At 40.3% G+C, this 15,395-nt stretch overlaps 1 protein-coding gene across 7 annotated transcripts in view; it reads left to right on the forward strand.

The window, feature by feature from the left end:
• Nucleotides 1–8,014: 8,014 nt before the first annotated feature.
• Nova1 (NOVA alternative splicing regulator 1) overlaps nt 8,015–15,395 on the forward strand; it is a 119,939-nt gene continuing 112,558 nt past the window's right edge. For 3 of the 7 annotated variants that reach the window (XM_038337487.1, XM_038337489.1, XM_038337493.1), the window contains exons 1-2: nt 8,015–8,150; nt 9,723–9,866. In XM_038337487.1, the coding sequence (XP_038193415.1) occupies nt 8,015–8,150; nt 9,723–9,866 (280 nt within the window). Of the gene's footprint in view, nt 8,151–8,704; nt 8,730–9,722; nt 9,867–15,395 lie in introns of those variants that run through there. The other 4 variants (XM_038337488.1, XM_038337490.1, XM_038337491.1 and 1 more) reach the window with 2 other exon arrangements.

A 15,395-nucleotide genomic window follows, 5' to 3' on the forward strand; every position in this document is an offset into this window, starting at 1 on the left:
TCTGTACCTAAGTAAAAGCAGGCACAGTAATCTGTGTGTATAATTTCAGTGCTCTTATAGCAATATGGGAGAGACAGGAGAATCCCCAGGTAACATATCAGCTAGACTGGTGTGCACATTTTCCAACTACAAGAAACCCTGAGACAAAATATTTGGAAGTTGCAGAATAATGCCCAAGGTTGTTCTTTCTTTGGGCTATGACATATGAACATCCACACTGACGCATTCAAATGAATACACATCACACACACACACACACACACACACACAGAGAGAGAGGGAGAGAGAGAGAGAGAGAGAGAGAGAGAGAGAGAGAGAGAGAGAGAGAGAGAGAGAGAGTTCTATCTTCAATTCTTTGTGGTGCTGTCTTATTTAGGTTTACTACTGCTGTGAAAACTCATGATAACTATGGCAACACTTATAAAGAAAATGTTAATTTGGTGTGCCTTGCTTACAGTTTCAGAGGTTCAATCCATTATCATCATGATAGGGAACATGGCAGCATGCATTGTACGAGTATGCATTATATGTTAGAATCAAGGTGTCTGTGAAGTTGATTGATGCAATATAGCCGAGCACTTCCAGAAACACCTTGTATTTATTATCTGTTTGATTTTGAATTAGTTTTTGATTGCTATGCGTTCAGAAATACATTACTGTTGCCAATTTTTTTTTGTAACTTCTAAATTCAGTTAAGTGACCCTTACAGGGGGTCAAAACCCACAGTATAAGCAGCTGTGTACAAGATAATGCTTATTGAATTATGAAATTTTCAATTCTGGATATTAGGAATAGGAAGAATTGTAGAATCTTGTGAGCACCAATGGATACTTCCTTAAACACCTCAGATTAAATATAAGGTCATTGTAGGCTATAAATAATCTCTTTCTATATTCAGTTGCAAATAATCATCTGTATATAATGCACATATAAAGTTTTTTTTACAGTAAATGGTATAAAATCACATGAAATAAATGAGACACTGCATCATATCAATGCTTACATGATGAAACCAAAATTTAATATCAAAACAATCCAAGAATGGTTAGGAGAATATATTTTTAATATATTAATATGCTAGTTTCTTGGTTTTTTTTTTTTTTTTTTTTTTTTTTTTTTTTTTTTTTGGTTTTTCGAGACAGGGTTTCTCTGTGGCTTTGGAGCCTGTCCTGGAGCTAGCTCTTGTAGACCAGGCTGGTCTCGAACTCACAGAGATCCGCCTGCCTCTGCCTCCCGAGTGCTGGCATTAAAGGCATGCGCCACCACCGCCCGGCTAATATGCTAGTTTCTTAAACTTGCAAGCGCAATCATTGCAAGCGGAATTATTCAACGCAAATAAAACTATCATTTGACTTACATGGAAGAGTGTAACTATGAAGCCACTGGAAAGAGATCTCGAGTGAAGAGAGTAAAAGCTTGTCTAGAAGTCAAGCACTGTCACTTGTCTTAGTGGCAGGATATAGAAAACTGTTAGGGGATTGAATAATACATGCCATGCTTTATCTTCTGGTGTTAGACGTGAGGCTGCTATTCGTCATTTGCAGCTGTATTCATTAATATAGCTCATTTATTATTTCTCCAATTCATATCTCGCTATGTGCCATACTTGTGGAGGCAATCATTGTATCGGAAAGGTTGCTTTCAATTAAAATTTGTAAATCCTTAAAGTTCTTGTCTATTAATTTCTACTTCTGTATGGATCTCTGGATTTAGAACAAATGGAGAAACAATAAAGAAAGAATATGTCATGCACAGTACCCGACCTCAGTGCTTCTGTAAGCATAGAGAACTTATCAACATAAGGTAATCAAAAAGATCTCATCACTTATAATTGGCCAAAACAAAATAGAAGTTTGTATTATTTGCTTAATCATAGATCTTAGTGTCTAAATTGGGTCAGTTCTGAGAACACTGACAGCTGCTCTGGGACCCATGGCATCCAGGGTTACCTTGGACAAGTGGGAGGTTACAGTCATCCTTGTCAGGGTAGAGAATGTATGTTATTTTATGCATGCATTATAGTAATACTTGTTGATTATTGTTTTTCTTAGTCACAGATTATTTTTATTATGCTGGGATTCTTAGTTTAGATTTATTACCTTGAAATTAAGTGAAAAAAGATGCATTTCATAAGTTAGAAGATATTTAAAAATTAACAAGTTTTAGATTTGTGGGACAAAGAGACATAATGCCAAAAAATTTAGGATTTTTGGACTCAGTGGACATTGATTCACTGACAATGAATAAGGAAAAACTGATGCACATGAAGAACAGAGGATAATCCTGCCTCAAAACTCAGGAAAGCCTTCCATGTGTTGGAAGACAGTAAGGAAGCCAAGCTCATGAATTTAAATGGTGTTTACACTATATGTGGATTCAGAAAATGTTTATTTCTTGTAAGTAAACTAATAGTGGTCTTTAGAAGCTAAGTTACAGGGAATAGGTGATGGTCAACAGACAGCAATATAGCTGCACCAGACGAGATATCTTAGACATCTATAGCTTGAGAGTGACTACAGCTTACTACTTAGATATTTCATAAACAATTAGAAGGAAGAAGTTCAAAGTTTCCCAACAAAAAGAGTAATGTTAAAGGGGATTTTGATTATTCTGAATTGATTACATTATGAATATTATATGTAATATTTATAATCAGCAAATAAGTATAATTGAAATGTATAACATTAAATATATGTGTTAAGAGATTGTTTTAACTACTGCTAATTTTCATTCATCAGGATACCATTTGAAGCTGGAATATTTAGATGTGGAGACTGTAGACTAAAATGAAGAATATGTTTTTGTTTCCATATAAATTGGTGTGAACTTTTATAAAACAATTAACTAAAAAAACTCAAAACAATTAACTTACCTTCTGACAGTGAATTTATGTAATAAAACACATAGACAAAAGAGATACTTAGGTTTCAGTAAGACATTTTAATTTATAATCTTATGCATTTTTGAGAATTTCTTGAGCACAATGTATTTTTATCATACCCACTCCCCCCAACTCTGCTCATGACCCCCACATCTAGCTCTCAGATTCGTGTCACTCTGTATCTATTTGTAGAACTTGTCATAAGGGATTTAGGATACTTGTTATACTCCTTGAGTATGTATTTACTCTTATTTTATTTGGGAATTTTAATGAAAAAAGTTAAGACACATTCCTCAATTATTCACGACTCACATTTAAAAAACTAAAAATGTGCACAGGAAAATCCCCAAATGATTCACTACTTGTAATCATATAATAATAATTTGTGCGTGGAAACTATAATTCTCTGCTTCTTTGGACTTTAAGACTCTACAGTCTTTCATACCCATGACATTTGTTGCTTATCAAGGTTTTATAGTGAAAGTTTTCTCATCTTTTTTTTTTCCAGAATTTTTGCTGATACTTGTGAGAAACTGGTAATCTCCTTCTTTCCCTTTTTAGTGTACGTGGCCTGGTTTTCCACAGCTCACAGAGGCTGATATTCCTCTTCGTTGCTAATTCCCACCATTCCCAGCCCATGTACAGTCATAACAGTCCTGCCACTAAAAAGCCTTCAATGTATCATCTAGCAATCTGATCAGGGTGTACTCAATGGCCCCCAATGACTATTATTACCCTGTGGTAAGGGGGTGTTTTCATATATCCCAGATTTCTGTACTTTATAAGATAGTAGTGTTGTTCTTTATTTTTAAAAGCTGGACCCCAGGAAGCTTAGTGAGAGTAGAATAGCCTGCTTGGTAATTTATCCTTCAGCTGCCCTTTGTTCCTTCCCTGTTTCACTTGCAGTAAACACTGTGTGCTCACAGCCTGAACTCAGGATCCTCTTCTGATGGGATACAGATTCTGAAAACCTTTCCCTTAGCATCAGATGAAGAGATAGGTAGATAGTGATTGTTGATAGGGGCCCAGGCATGAAAACAAGTAAGTGGGTTTAGGGTTATCTGTGGATGTTAACTATCTGTATTTTCTTTTGAAAAGAAGCCATTGATATTGTTAACAAATGCTGATATCTTTGTCATTCAAACTGAAACAAATAAGCAAGGAACTCTCTGTAGATTTTTTCTGCTCCAAATACAAAGAAATGAAATGAATTTTTTCACATTAATATATTTTCCTGTCATAATCACTTATATTCACAACACAACTAATTAGCAATGAAAACATACTTCTTTTACTGTGTCTTAACATGTTAGAACACATTATTAAGTAGGCAGGTTTCAATTGCTAGGTTAATTTGAAACAAAATTTTATTTCCTTTAAGAGAAGGTTAAATACCTCTATCACATTTTTGAAATATTTTTGCATCTTATTTGTAGCATAAAAGGTCTATCATAATGAGTATTAATAAACTGGAAATTTTTATTTATTTCTGTAGACCAGGTTGGCCTCGAACTCATAGAGATCCACCTCTTGCTTTCTGAGTGCTGGGATTAAAGGAGTGCACCGCCACCACCACCTGGCCTTTTAAAAATTTTTTGGAGGTGAAATAAAATGCAGACAATAGGTAATATGCATATTTTATTTTTGTTTTAACAGGAATTTTTAGAGACATATATGATATGAACGGTGTGAAGTATTATTTAAATGGTATGTGATTCAGCTGAACCTTGTAATAAACTTCAACAATTAGTTTGTAGCTAATAATCCTCATTCCTAACCGGATTTCGGTATCTTAGTCTTCATGTTCTAAATCTCATCTTGAGTGACTGGTTTCTGCTGAGTGACAAGCAGCATAACTAATAAATTCAAAGAGAGTTATAAGGGTCAAATGACTACCATAAGCATACAGAATGGCTCTATGTCCATAAGCACTGAACTGGCTAGTTTTATGTCAACTTGACACTCACTAGAGTCGTCAGAGAGGAGGGGATCTCAACTGAGAAAATACCCCCTCCACAAGATCTGGCTGTAAGGCATTTTCTTAATTAGTGTTCAGTGTGGGAGGGACCAACCCATTGTGGGTGGTATCATCTCTTGGTGGGTGGTCTTGGGTTCTATAAGAAAGCAGGCGGAGCAAGCCATAAGAAGTAAGCCAGTAAGCAGAACCCCTTCATGTCCTCTGCATCAGTTCCTGCCTCCAGGTTCTTGCCCTCTTTGAGTTCCTGTCATGGCTTCTTTCCTAAGGGACACATGACAGGGAAGGGAAAGCAGATAAACCCCGCCCATCCCCAGGTTGGTTTGGTCATGTTTCAATCAGCAAAGGACCCCTAACTAAGACAAGCACGTAGAAACTCAGAGAGCCCATTTCTACACGGCAGTGGTGCGTACTCTATAACCTACTGCAGAAGTCTTGTACTTTAGGATTCTGTTAATTTCTAAGCTTTCCCAAGTTCAATGCTCCCCTCCACTGAATGTGCTGCCATTGTGTAAGGTATCTAGGGCTAGCCTTTCTTGCTCATCATCTGCCATTTTCATTGCCTCAAAACAACCTACTGCCAAATATCAGTTTTTTTCTGAGTTTCCTTTTAAAACGGTCCTCACATATTTGTGCACACATCATGGGACACCACTTGCACAATAGCTGGCATCTGACTTTTGTTATCTTGACTACCACATACTTATTTCAAACACTGTTTTCTTCACCCCAGCTCCATAATTGTATCCAGTTTTTTTCATAAACACTCTGTTTGGGTCATAAAAGCATATCACATTTTTTTTACTACATTATGGAAATTCTGGATTTTTGGTCATGGACCACTATTAACATACGACTTACACGCTTCCCCTTCCTTTCAGCCCTCAGGCCATCTTTGTTATTTTCATTCTAGACAAATATGTTCTTTCACACTTCTGATGAACCATGAGCCCCCAAAGGGTCCTCGTTCTCTTCCTCCTCCACCACTTGCTTCACTGCAAAAGCACCTGAAATCCCCATGCCTCCTACAGGGCGCTTCCAGCAGTGAGTCGGGCGTAGGTTTAGTAATTCTTTTCCAGTCCTCCTTTCAATCTATCTGATTGATTTTTTTTCTCCTCCCTGCAGCAGATGCAGCACATTGTTAGGCTACCACATAATCACACTGAAGTCCCTTTTATGTTAGCTTAGCCCTCTTTTAAGTGAGACTCTCTGGCAGAAGAATATAAAGAATTATCTTCTTTCTAGCAGTCGGGTGAATATGCGCCTGAGAATATATACCACAAGTATGGCGTCTAAGAATCAAGGGAGTCCAGAGTTTCAATCCATTTGTTAAAAACAGGAAATAACGGGAGGCTCTAAGTATAGCCGTCAGTGCTCAGGATGACAAAGTGTCCAGTCAGAAAGATCCAAGATTGAATTAGTCGCATGCTGGTTCTTCTTAATACTAGGTGACTTTGGATAAATTACTAACATTCAAAACAAAACTGCCTCACAAAACGGGACAGTACTACTACAGGCTGTACCGAGTGCAATGAAGAGCACGTCTGGTGGGAAACATTTAATAAGTGACAACACGTTTAGGATTTTTTTCCCCCGTGGCATACTGTCAGAGAGAACAGCTTGGGTGGGTTTGAAGTCAGTTTTTCAGAGGCTTGGGCTTTTCCCCTAACCTGGATACCTAGCGTCAGGATCTAATTAAACTACTAACTTGATGCATGACCTTGAACAAAACATTCTCCGAGTCACTTTCCTCACCTATAAAAGAAAGGACTTGATTAAGTAACCCCTAAGGTCTTTGCGGATGCTAGCATCGCTCCATCCCTCCCCCGCCCCCCGACCCGGGAAAGCTGAGGTTCCTGAAGCCGCCTGAAGCTATGCACATCGTGGGTGCTCAGATGCCTGCAATCGCGCAGTGTGAGGCTGCTACACCCTCAGCTCTTGCCTCTTTGGTTTGCCTCCCGGGTGTGCGTGGAGACCACATCTCGCTTTATTTATTTATATCCGGGCGTGCTCCCCAAAGCACCTAAGGCGCCAAGAACGCCTAAGTCCCCGACAGTGTCATAGGGGTGCGAGAAAGAAATCCTCTGGTGACATCTCCCTTAGAAAACCGCCTTCCCGGAGATGCTAATGAAAGCCTTTTGCCCAACTCTCGGAGTCCCAGCTGGGCTTCGGATCCCCTGCCCCAGCCGTCCACCCCTCCCCGCGGTCACTCAGACGCCCTTCCCGGACTAGCCCAAACTGTCACCACCGAGTCCCAGCTGGACCAGGATCCCGCCCGCCTCCGTCTCTCGCCTCTCATTGGCCGGCGCCGCTGTCACTCCCCGCGCCAGGCCCCGCCTCCCCGCCTAGCGCGTTTCGTGGACCCCCTCGGTTTCCGCGGCAAGCCGCTGACGTTTGCCTGAGCCGTGTTGCCTGGGCCCCCGCGACCTTTCACCCCGCCTCCCCGCGGGAGCGCCCCGGCCGGCTCCGCGCCCCCGCCGTCCCGCGCGCGCCCCCGCCCGCCCGCTCGCCGTCCCGCGCGCGCGCTCCCGCCCGCCCGCCCGCCCGCGACCCCGCAGGCGGAGACTCCGGCGCGGAGGCCGGCCCCGCGCGGCGGCGCGTGTGGGAGTCGCGGCCCCTCGCGGCCCCCGCCCGCCCGCCGCCCCCCACGCGCGGGAGACACGATGAGCGCGGGCGGGCGGCAGCGGCGCGGAGCAGCGCAGGCGGCACACGCGCCCAGGCAGCGGCGGCGGCGGCAGCAGCGGGAGCGAGCGCCGCGTTAGCCGGGTCCGCCGCTCCGGCCGCCCGCCGCCGCTCCTCCTCCTCCCGCTCATTCACTCGCCCTCCTCCCGGCCGCCCGCCCGCGCCTCCTCCGCTCATTCACTCCCGCTCTGCCCGCCGCTTTCTTCTCCTTCTTCACCCTCCGGCTCCCACACCCCCTCCATTCCCGCTCCTAGCCGACACTGCACTGCAGCTGCTCCGCGCCCTGCCCCCTCCCCAGTGAGCACATCAGCCACACTGCTCGCCGCCTCAGACTGCTATTGATCCGATTAAAGAAAAAAAACCTTAGCAACCCCAAACGCAAAAAAAAAAAAAAAAAAGAAAAAAAGAGAGACAGAAAAAAAAAGCCAAAACAAAAGGGAGCCGCTTCTCCCGGTGCAGCGGCAGGAACTGCAAGCATGATGGCGGCAGCTCCCATCCAGCAGAACGGGACCCATACGGGGGTTCCCATAGATCTGGACCCGCCGGACTCGCGGAAAAGGCCGCTAGAAGCGCCCCCTGAAGCCGGCAGCACCAAGAGGACCAACACGGGCGGTGGGTATCGCTTCCGCCTCCCGCCCCGTCCCCGCCGCCCTCCCGCGCCGTGGCCGCCGCCGCCGCCGGCCGTCCCGCGCCCCCTCCCCTGCACCTGCCCCGGCCCCGTCTCATCAAGATGGCGACCCGGGGTTCCGAGCAGACCCGCTCGCCCCAGCCGGTGCTGGCCCCGGCGACAGGGTCCGCTCCCGAGGCCGCCCCCCGCGAGAGGTGATGGCCGCCCGAAGATGCGCGCTGCATTTAACAGTCTGATCAAATAAATAAATAAATGGCACTCGGGTAGCGGCTTCCAGATGCTGGGGGCACCGGAGACTTTTGCCTCTGTCCATCCCCTTGCTCTGGGCCACAAGTAGTATGCAAAATCTTGATGAGTGCATGCCCTGAGCGCACTTACATGGTCGGTACAAATATCGCATTGATTTGTCTTCAAGGGTATGCATACGAGGGGGGTGTCTGGTACGGTGACTTGTTAGTTAACATCCTGCGCTTCCTCGGAAGATGAGTTATAACGGGACCGCTATCGCTTCTTCATTTGCGCTGGAGTCATCTTAACAATGCATCCAATGCATCGAAGCAGAGGTGAATTTATCTCCAGCTATACGTTAGAAATGGATGGGGGTCTTGTGAGTGGCACATCGCAAAATTCGGAATACTCGTTCACAGTAAAGAGCTGGATTTACCGAGAAGTTTCCTATTTAAGACGTGATCAGGTTGACGGGAACTAAAGTTTATGGAGTTGGCTTTTATTTTCTGAAACGTTTCATTTTTCTTTTTCATGGCTCATCGACCCCCCCTCTCCGTTTTACGGTTCTTTTGGAGAGGGAGCACTATCTATTTGGTCACTTTGGAGTGTATTTAGGATAAATAACTCCTAAGCTTTTTAGTATTGGCAAGATTCTTCGTGAGATCTTTTAATTAATGAGCTTAGACGAGATCATAGTAGACTTAGAAGTGCTACGGAAATACATCAGGATTACTTAGATTCTCAGTCCACCGCACTGAGGCTCCCCCTCCCACCCCCGCAGTTTCTCAAGGCTTAGAATAAACCCTACAGTTTGGGTGGACTATTTTGCAGGAAGATGGTTGTTTTGTATACTTAAAGTCGGATATAGTCAATGATTAATTGTAGTCTTTTATGCTTGCTATGATAGAAAAATTTAGCGGATCACTCCTTACAGTGTTGGATTTTTTTCTCATCTTCAGCATGTTAAGTGAAGGTTTGTCATCTTCTAAATCTCTGAAGTTTTGTTAAAGGGTCAGTTTCTTACATTTTGCCATAGTAACCACAAATTTGGAAGACTTTCAGGTTTGGAGTAACAAATGGGATTTACTCATCAGTTTCTACAGTGTTGCAAATTGTTAGAGCATGTGAATCTTGAAAACTGGAAAGGCTTTTGTAAATACTCGTTTTCCAGGGTAATTGGTGGTTTTTGTTCCTTAAACATTTTTAACTGCTGTTTTCTGCAGCTATCTGCCCATTGCTTTAGTTACTGTTGTCTCTCTGGAGGGTGGATTGGGATTCAAAGTTTAAAATGATCATGTTAATCCAATGTATTTCTTTGCATTTTTCAGAAGACGGCCAGTACTTTCTAAAGGTTCTCATACCTAGTTATGCTGCTGGATCTATAATTGGGAAGGGAGGACAGACAATTGTTCAGTTGCAAAAAGAAACTGGAGCCACTATCAAGCTGTCGAAGTCCAAAGATTTTTATCCAGGTAGGTGAAATGCTGAAGAAATTGTTTGATGAATCCCCACGGAAAAACATTGAATATCTACTTGTGCTGTGTGTTGTCTTAAAGAAAAATTTAAATGGTGGAGATTTGAATGTTACTACATTAGCATCCATTGTGGAAAGGTTTTCAGCTTATTTTCATTGTTGTTTGTGTTTCTTTTAACCATTAATTGATACACTGTGTATGTGATTTAGAGTAATTGCAATACAATTCTCTGGGTGTTTCGGAATGCTAATTGTTAGCACAAAAACTTAAAATTAGAGCTAGAAACCTGGGCAGTTGGCATGAGGGGATGTGGTGCTTCAGAAGTTTACAGACATCATTGTAATGGCAATTAGTTAGGAGTGAATTCAGAGGAGGGGGTAGGGAGGCTTCTTAAAGAATGGACCATTTACTTCTGAATCCATTATCTTCCTCTTTCTGCTTCATTGCTTTGTTTGTTGGCTTTGGATGAAGGAAAGAGGACAAGGGCTGTCTCTCCAGATATTTAAAATACTCCAGTAACGTAATCGGGATACGAAATTCCACCGCCATGCAAGAAGTAAAATAGTGTTTTAGGGTTTGTGTTGAGAGCTGTATTTGATTGAAATACTTTACAGTGTGTTTCAGTAACCTGCTGGATTGCGGCAGGTTCCCCGGGTTGATGTGGGGATTTTTTGTGCTTTTTGTCTTTTTGCTTTGGTTTGTTTTACTTTGGGGCTCCCTCCCTTTGTGTCACACAGTTCTTCGTGTTATCCTTTTTTTCTCCCCTCCTTAGTTCTGTTACTCAATGTATGTGTTTTAAGTAATGGAATCACAGTGGAGTAGTGCAAGCCCAGATGAAATACCATTAGCTTGTTTGCTTGACTTAGATCTAGCCCTCGGTAATTTCGGGAGGTTGTTTTAATTTGATGACTGTAAAAATATTAATTCAGTACTGAGGTAAGCTATACTGATTTTTTTCCTGATGGAAAAGAAAGCAGTTTTGTTTCATAGATTAATTCACCAGCATCTCTTCAGTACATCACACACTGGCATGGACACTGGCTCCATCCTTGGAGGACTTCTTTTTCACAACTGATCACTTGTGGTAGAGACCAACCATTTACTGGAGAAGATTTTGGAATGGTTGATGCTGTTGAACACAGTACTTTTTGGAAAGATGCTGTTTATTAAACTAATGTGTAACCTGTTAGATACTGGGGACCTCTAAAGTTTGCCAGTGCCTCTCCTTGTCTGGGAAACTTTCCTGATGCAGTTGGGAAGTTTAGCATATTCATGCTGGTGCATTGAACAGGTATATTATAATAAAAAATCAGTGTGGAATTGTGAAAATACTTAGTTGAAATAAAAGCACTCAAAAGAGCTTGATTGCAGAATTAATAACATGATAGTTCTAGGAAGAGCTGCAGTGGCAAATTAAACACTGTCAATAGCTGAAAATGAAAAGGCTTCTCTGCATTATACATGAGGTACTGTCAGCTATGTAGGGGTGTTACAGAAAATTGATGTTTAGCCAGGATATTCCAAATACCAAATTAAATGCCTTTTCATTTGAATGCAGTTTATTTTCTGTGTGCTGGAAAGGGTGCACTAAGAAATCGATCTTTTGTCTCTGTCCACTTATTTTCTCATCTTTTTTCTTGTTACCTGGAAATTACTTATTTTATTTATGGTTTGACGATGTTATTTATAGATATATGTATCAAGATTGCTTTGGGACGGGGGAAATGTGAAGCTGCAATGCTTTGAATAAAATCTTGTAAGTGTAGTGACGTAACCTGATCAAGTACGAGTTACAGCATCGGCTAAAGGGTGGCTTCTTCTTAGCCTCTTAACAGGTGGGAGGCAATATATACTATGATGCAGTTTTAAGGAAAAGACAAATCCCTATAGTTTCTAAGAAGCTCTACGAATTCTGAATAGTTTGTTTGAAAATGTGATTTTAATTCAACAATTAGCTCTTTGGGCAAACACATCTACAGTCTTCAGATAGACTTATTTGCCTGTGCTTTCTGTTCACACTTGACTAGAACCTGTAAAATTATCTAGGGTCTCAGCAGTCGTCAGTCTAAAAGCCTTTGAGGTTTTGTTTCTGCCCTTCTTATACATGACAGACACTGTGCACATTCCCAGATGAACTAAATTATAAACCATGATTCTTACCGTTGAGTTAGTTCCAAAGAATGTCCTATAGGCTTTTGCAGTGATTTAGCTGCCCATATTTATGTCTCTCAGATACATACAACCATAGGCACATTAACATGTATTTATGATTGCCGTGTTCTGCCAAAATGAATGTTCCTGGGTTTATTTCAGCGAAGCATTTTTCTGGTTCCTGTTTGATTAGAGTATATTTGGGGTAAAATTGCATTTCAGTTGTAGAAACTCCTGAATTTACTCAGATTACTTAACATTTGAAATCAAATGTAAGTGTATTGCTAAGCATTTAGTAAAAATACTAATGTAATTTTCAAAACTTTCTCTAGTAGGGTTAACACAGATTGCAGTTAACCTTTAGAACATTTTAATACACCTCAACTCAAATGATGAACACATACTAAACATTCGTAGCTAATACGATTTCTATAGGTGTGTTTGTCTTTTTGGTCAGATTGTGTCTTTGCCATATCGTAAAGCAGCCATACATTTCTGATTGATGATTTCTAAGCTTTAGTCAAATTGAAGATGACAAAATAAATTGTATGAATTTAAAGTTTACACAGCTAAATATTGTATGTATTTCAGTGTGCCATGTATGAAGTGACCAGGGGAACTGTATAATGCGTAGTTGAGAAGTGCATTTCAATCATTGGAATCAGAAGAAAATGATCTACAAGTAGATTTTACTTTGTGTTCTATAGATTCCTTCTATATATTGATTTCCTAAGATTTATCTTACAGGATACAGACTTTCCATTGGTGGTTTAGGAATGTAGTTTTTTTTCTAACTTGATTAAAGAAATCTAATTTGACTTATTTATGTATTCTTTTGTAAGTAGGTTACATAGAGCTGCTTGTGGTAAAAAGCAGTTTTCTTGCTGTAGAGGTTGAATTGCTGTCTCCATCCTCAGAAGGGTGGTTAGTGTTGCTTTTTAATTCTTTTGCCTGTCATCTGAAGATGCTTTATTTTCATTAATAGATTGATTTTATCTGTTAAAATTTAATAAAGGGTTCAAATTTGTTATTAAGGAAACTTATTGAATACATTCATTATTGGTTGGGAATAGTAAAGAATATAAATATTTTCATGTGTGCCTTGAATATTAGAATACCTACCCCTTAATCTGTTTCTGTTCTTTGACACTAGAGACATTCCATGTGCCAATCAAACAGGATTCTTTTACTATAGTGTTGGAATCTATTCCTGTGTATTCTATATTGTTTTACTATATATGCTTATAAAACAGAATCATTTTTAACATAAAGTATTTCTTTTTACATTAAGATAAAAATTTGAATATGTTGCTTCTAGGTTAATAAAATTATGACGTCAATGATATCCAATTAAGATGATTTTTTAAAGAAAAATTAGAAGTCATTTATCCACTTATTTATTTTTAATAGTGAAAAAACAGACTGTACGTTAAAATTCTTTTAGTGAAGAAACTGCATTGCACCATTTTTTGTTTTGACATGGGTAAATACAGTTGTTTATTTAACTCTTAGGGTTGAAAATATGTAAGAAATATATATGTGTGTGTGTATGTATATATACGGAGAAAAAAAATTTAAAGTAGACATTTTGTTTATACTGTTGAGGGAAAAGTATTCTGGTGACATTAGTAATGAATACCTTGTGGATATCATTTTTGTCACAGCTTCTTCAGAGTTACAAGCCATACATTTTTCTTTGATCTCAGTTTCAAAATGTCTTAGAAATTTATTGATACGCATTATAACGCAAGATCAATGCATTGATAGAATGGTAACACATTGAGAAAATAAGTTATTTTGCTCTCAGAACTTGTTGGATGGTGTAATGTGGTTGCCACTCTCTGCTGTTCTGATTTCATTGGTACCAGAGAGTTGCTGTGTATGAAGTATTTTTCTCCATCGTCTTAAGGTTGTTATGTTTATGTTTGATGTAGTATCTACTGTTGTGGGTGACTTTATATTTCACCTTTCCAAATCCTTAGGTAAGGTAAACATACTATTCACATAGACAATAATATTGCTTGAAATTTTGCTTTATTCTCATATTTAATACTTTATTTTCGTTTTTTAACAGTAGGGATTCTTTACACATGATGGAATATTATTGGTATGCTATAATATTTATGAACATATAATAATTCTTTTTATACTATATCATGAATGCAAACACTTTGTGGCTGGGGGCTTCTAGAAATATGAATTAGCATAACATGCCTTAGGTGTCTTCTTTATCTGTTCACTTTTATTTCATTTGACATAGGATCTTCTGCCACTGAATTAACAAACTGTTAAAAATCTTTAGTTTATAATATTGATGTTTTCATGAGTTTTATGGCACAATGTCACTTTAAAATGTGTTGTTTAAGCCTTCTCTGTTTTAGAAACAGCTCATTAGAAATATGTGACTTTATAAAGCGTAATCCAATATTACCTTGCAGACAGCATGCCAGATGATTTCAGGAATAGTGCACAGAATTGGTGAAATAGTTGAATGTGTTATTTGAGGATGCTTCATATTAATATACCAGGAAGAAAAGATGATCCATGGCATAGAAATGCTAAGTAATTTGTGGTATCGCTAGAAACCCTTAACAATAAACCACCAGTCAACCACTTGCATATCATTATAATTACTTATTTTGCTGTAGCCAATAAGATGATTATTTTAATTTAGCTTATGCAAGTATCATTTATCGAGCACATTATACCACCTGTAATTTAAACTTCAGCCTCTTTTATCAAACTATGGGGTTCAGTCATAGCTGCTTTTTGTTTAGTCAAGCTTTAAGGCCCAGGCCTTGGGAGCAAGTACAGTTCTCAGTTAAAGCTAGAGGGAAGGTGGTGGGGATTTGTGCTTGATTGCCATCTCATTTCCATCTTTGGATACAGCTCTAGCAGAAAGTTAAACAACATCTGCGGAGAGCTGACTGACAAACATCTCTCCGGGGCTCATCACTGCAGCTTGCAGCAGGTGCATTCTGCTCTGCACTCTTTTCAGAAAGGGGTTGGTTTGAGCTAACATTTATCAGTAGACCAGAGGGAACAAGTGGCTGGAGAGACCTGGTTGGTTGTCACTTGTCCGGTGCTGGAATACTACAGGTAATTGGAGCGGACTGGTGGGAAGCGCAGCGGTAGAAGGCTCACAGTGCATTGCAGCTGCCTTGCAGCTTAATTAACCTGACCCTCAGAGACCGAAGTGTCAGAGAACAGATCGCGGCATTCGAGAAATGAAGCAATAGTTTTCAATATTTTTATGATCATGCCGTTGGAGTTCCCATCTTCTTCATTTTTAAAAATGCAGCATTCTCACACCTTTAATAGAAAAATGTTTGTAAGTGAAAAGATTTTCCAGTGATCTAAATGAATTCAAAAAAG

The sequence above is a fragment of the Arvicola amphibius genome, chromosome 7 (assembly GCF_903992535.2).
Source record: "Arvicola amphibius chromosome 7, mArvAmp1.2, whole genome shotgun sequence".
NCBI classification, from domain to species: Eukaryota; Metazoa; Chordata; class Mammalia; order Rodentia; family Cricetidae; genus Arvicola; species Arvicola amphibius.